The sequence below is a fragment of the Phoenix dactylifera genome, chromosome 8 (assembly GCF_009389715.1).
Source record: "Phoenix dactylifera cultivar Barhee BC4 chromosome 8, palm_55x_up_171113_PBpolish2nd_filt_p, whole genome shotgun sequence".
Lineage (NCBI taxonomy): Eukaryota > Viridiplantae > Streptophyta > Magnoliopsida > Arecales > Arecaceae > Phoenix > Phoenix dactylifera.
Genome location: NC_052399.1, coordinates 1,311,739 through 1,315,556, shown reverse-complemented (window position 1 = coordinate 1,315,556; position 3,818 = coordinate 1,311,739). Strand labels below are relative to the sequence as shown.

The 3,818-nt window shown below is 49.9% G+C and overlaps 1 protein-coding gene across 1 annotated transcript; it reads right to left on the bottom strand.

The window, feature by feature from the left end:
• On the bottom strand, positions 1-2,420 carry LOC103718308 (protein DETOXIFICATION 49-like). Its single transcript, XM_039129657.1, has 2 exons — positions 2,126-2,420; positions 1-1,909 (listed from the first exon to the last, which is right to left on the bottom strand). Exons 1-2 carry the CDS (start codon positions 2,252-2,254, stop codon positions 428-430), a joined length of 1,611 nt encoding a protein of 536 aa, XP_038985585.1. The 5' UTR covers positions 2,255-2,420; the 3' UTR covers positions 1-427.
• Positions 2,421-3,818: the final 1,398 nt, after the last annotated feature.

Below are 3,818 nucleotides of genomic sequence, written 5' to 3'. Positions count from 1 at the left end.
TTAAACTAACAAGAAATGAATCAATAATATATAAGAAGACATACATACAGACATCCATATATCCCACTAAACAAGCATCCCACACCCCTTAAAAACCTCGAGGTTTTGTAACAAAGTTGAGTTAGCATCCACTTCTGTTTATCCTTTCCTGTTCCCTTAGCGAGACTGGAGATTAATTTGCCCAAATTGCTAAGCATCAAATCCAAATATCATAAGAACGTTGATTAATGTACAAAGAAGCCGGTTCCTACGAGTGCTCTTGTCATCATCATGAAGCCAGAGTCGGCCTGCTTCTAGACTGTTTACATCTAAAGTCCAATGGCTCGCTATCTATTTTCTCGCGAATTTACACCCATTGCACTCAGTCCAATATCTTCACAGTAACATCAAACTGTGAAAAAGGATGCTCTAAAATAACAATACCATCTTAGCAGCCTAAAACCACCTTCATAGGCATGCATGAAGCAAGGGACTCAGTCTCTTCGCCACCCCCCTTGGGAGAACAAACAGTAGAAGAAAACACGAACCCCTCCTCTTCATCCACTCTCACTCCCATCCCACCACCACCACAGCTCCTGTCCTTGGCCCTCCTCGCCTCCGCCCCCCAGTCCATCCTCACCACCACCCACACCACCGCCGCCGCGCACGCCGCCTGCGCCGCCACCATCCCCATCCACAGCCCCACCAGCCCCATGCCCATCCTCAGCCCGATCGCTACTGCCACCGGCATCCCCACCCCGTAGAACGCCCCCATGTTGATCCCCGCCCCGAGCCCAGGCCGCGCGCTCCCCCGCAGCGCCCCGCACCCCGCGGTCTGCGGGCAGTTCCCCAGCTCGCACAGCCCCACCACTGGCATCGCCGCCGCCGCAAGCCTTGCCACCGCTGCATCCCCGGTGAACGCCCACCCCCACTTTCCCCTCCCCACCACTGCAGCCCCCGCCGCCGCCGCCCCGGCTGCTGCTGCGCACCCCAACGCCACCTTCGCGGCCTGCTGTGCCCGCTCCGGCCGCCCTGCCCCTAGCTCGTGGCCTACCCTCGTTGACACTGCAAGGCCCAGCGCCGACGGAACCACGTATACGAGGGACGTCACCTGCATGAGGATCCCCATCGCTGCCACAGCGTCGGCTGCATTGTCTAATAGCCCTGAGAGGATGATCATGAGCTCGTACCACCACCACTCAAGGCACACCGTGACGCAGCTCGGCGCAGCGAGGCTGAGGAGCGGCTGCCACTGCTTGAAGCACTCAGACAATGACCACCCGGGCCACGACTTGCAGTGCGAGCTGGTGATGTGAAGGTAGGCCACCATGGTGCTCGCGAAGCTGAGGTCCGACACGATGGCCGCCATTGCGATCCCTCGTGTGCCGAGGCCGAGCAAGCACACAAACAAGTAGCTGATCGGCACGTGGAGGACTAATGCTAGGCATGCGGCGGAGGTGAGTGGCAGCAGGAGGTTCTGCGACCGGAGGTAGATCTTGAGAGGGTGGATGAAGGATTGGAGGAAGAGGGTAGGTGCGCAGGAGACGAGGTACGTGGAGGCAATGGCGGTGATGGCAGGGTCTTGGCCGCAGAGGAGGAGGATGCGTTCGGAGTGGAGCCAAAGGAAGGAGATGATGACGGAACTGGCGAGAAGGATGGTGGTGGTGCGCTGGAGGGCGTGGCCCACGAGGTGGAAGCGCTTGGCTCCGAAGGCTTGGGAAGCGATGGGCTCCATGCCGGAGGCAAGGCCCGAGAGAATGGAGTAGCCGGTGATGTTGGCAAAGGCGATGGCCAGGGAGCCGCCTGCGAGAGCCTCTGTCCCTAGCCGGCCCATGAAAAGCATGGAGATGGCAGACTTGCCATAGAGTAGGAGGCCGGTGAGGATCATGGGGAAGGCTATGCTCAAGAGGCGCTTCATCTCCACCCATACCTACAGCATAATTACCACCATGAAACTTCATTAGTTTCTTCATCATATGAGCGAAATTTAGCACGTAAGGAGAAACATGCCATGTCTTTGAACAACATATGTTGTTGTACTCAAGTTAGAGCTATATATATTGCCGCATTTACCAAAAAAAAAAGAAGAAAAAACAACATATGTTGCAGAGACAAACAGATGTGTCAACGAAGTGAGAAGGATGACCTCTTCTAAAGGGTTCTGATGGTTACGGGAGGAAGAACGTTGGTGGTTTTGTTCCGAGGCTTGTAGTTTGATGGTGTTGGTGGAGAGGGTCAACAGAGGAGAAGTTGGCGGCGAACCATCATCCTCCATGCTAGATATCTCTATCTCTTTCTCCTCACTTTCTTTTTTTTCTTTATATGTTAGTTTACCTGCTTGATACGTGAGATAGGCTTGCCTCTTCCCATGACTATATAGTGTCCGTGGGTGTTAGTTAATTTACCTGCTTGATACGTGATTTTGAGCCTCTCTTTGTTTAATTTCCATGGTGTTCATGAAGGACGACAGTTTTCTTACAGACTGGAGTCTCCCCACTACTCCTTGCCTCGTGTGAAAAGAACAGTGCTCTACCCAAATTGCCAAATGTGGGTAGGTTCAGATCCCTCTTTATTTGGCACATTTATTTTATTTTGTTTTCCGGCATTCTCCCAGTGGGGAACATTTTGACTTGTCTACTTTACCCCGTCAGACTCTTCATTCCCGACAGCACAAGCCACTCATTCATTCATTCATTCACTCTCTCTCTCTCTCTCTCTCTCTCTCTCTCTCGCTCGCTCTCGTTCCTTCATTCGTATTCTCTCTCTCTCTCATTCATCCATTCTCTCCCTCCCTCTCTCTCTCCCTCCCAGTGGCCAAGTGCCCACTGGAGGCCAGCAGGCGTGCAGGAAAGGAGAAGGTCCAAAAGATGAAAGCTGTCACTGGAGTTACCCACGGGCCACATACATGGGAAAGAGTACAGTACAGGCTCTTCTTATCCCAAGCAGAACCGAAGCGAGCCTAGCGGACTTTCGTGCCCTTGCCGTCCAGTCTTGTTCGCGGTCAACAAAAGACTATACGTAAAAGCAGTACCAGCGCAACTGCATTACCTTTTGGGAGTTCGATTTCTGTTACTAAATCGTTGCTCTATTTGTGATCTCTCCTAGAGTAAATATTATAGATAAAGAAAAATTGGACAACTATATTTTCGACTTTTGCATGTTCAAGTACGGGAAATGGTTAAAGCATTTCGTTTCATACAAGTCCAGCTTGCTTCGTGGGATCAGAAACATGAAACTGTTGTCTGTTTTCTCATTTAAGCATTTAGAATCCTTGTTTCTGAATCAAACTTTAAATCTATGTGGTTGCAGTACCTTTCTTTCTTTCTTTTGTCAGGTTATGATGAAGGGCTTTTGGATTTGACTGGCATCTCTGTCATCCTTGTTCCCTTAAAATTACGATCTTTATTTACTGCGGCGCCTGGTAGTTACCGTAAGCTTAGGCCCACAAGAAGCGACTCTTCATTTTGAAAGGGATTTGGTTTTTCTTTCTCCCTTCTTTCTTGGATCTTTAACCCTTCCATGTTAATCCTTGATGACTGTTTAGTCTGCAACTAATTCTAAGTTGGTGTCCAAATAGCTTTTTTCTCCAAAAATCTTCCAAATAGATTTATTCTCAAAAAATCTTAGTCGCGCCCTATATAGATCTTGTACGCTACAATTCGACATGTATTGCCAACGGCTAATAGATTAACTGGTTAATTGATATCAAACTTTTCATTGCTAAAGGAAAAGACAATTCCACACATAGCGGAATCAATGGTATCAATTGGATCTAACAATGCAATTTAGCTTGCAAGTTCATGCAGATAGTTCGTACATGCAGACCTAGTTGTGCCCAT

Bases quoted from the DNA above. Each gene is read 5' to 3' on its own strand.
- LOC103718308 (XM_039129657.1), bottom strand. From the start codon at position 2,254: ATGGAGGATGATGGTTCGCCGCCAACTTCTCCTCTGTTGACCCTCTCC. The intron at 1,910-2,125 runs GTCATCCTTCTC...ATTATGCTGTAG, and splicing joins ATCAGAACCCTTTAGAAGAG to GTATGGGTGGAGATGAAGCG.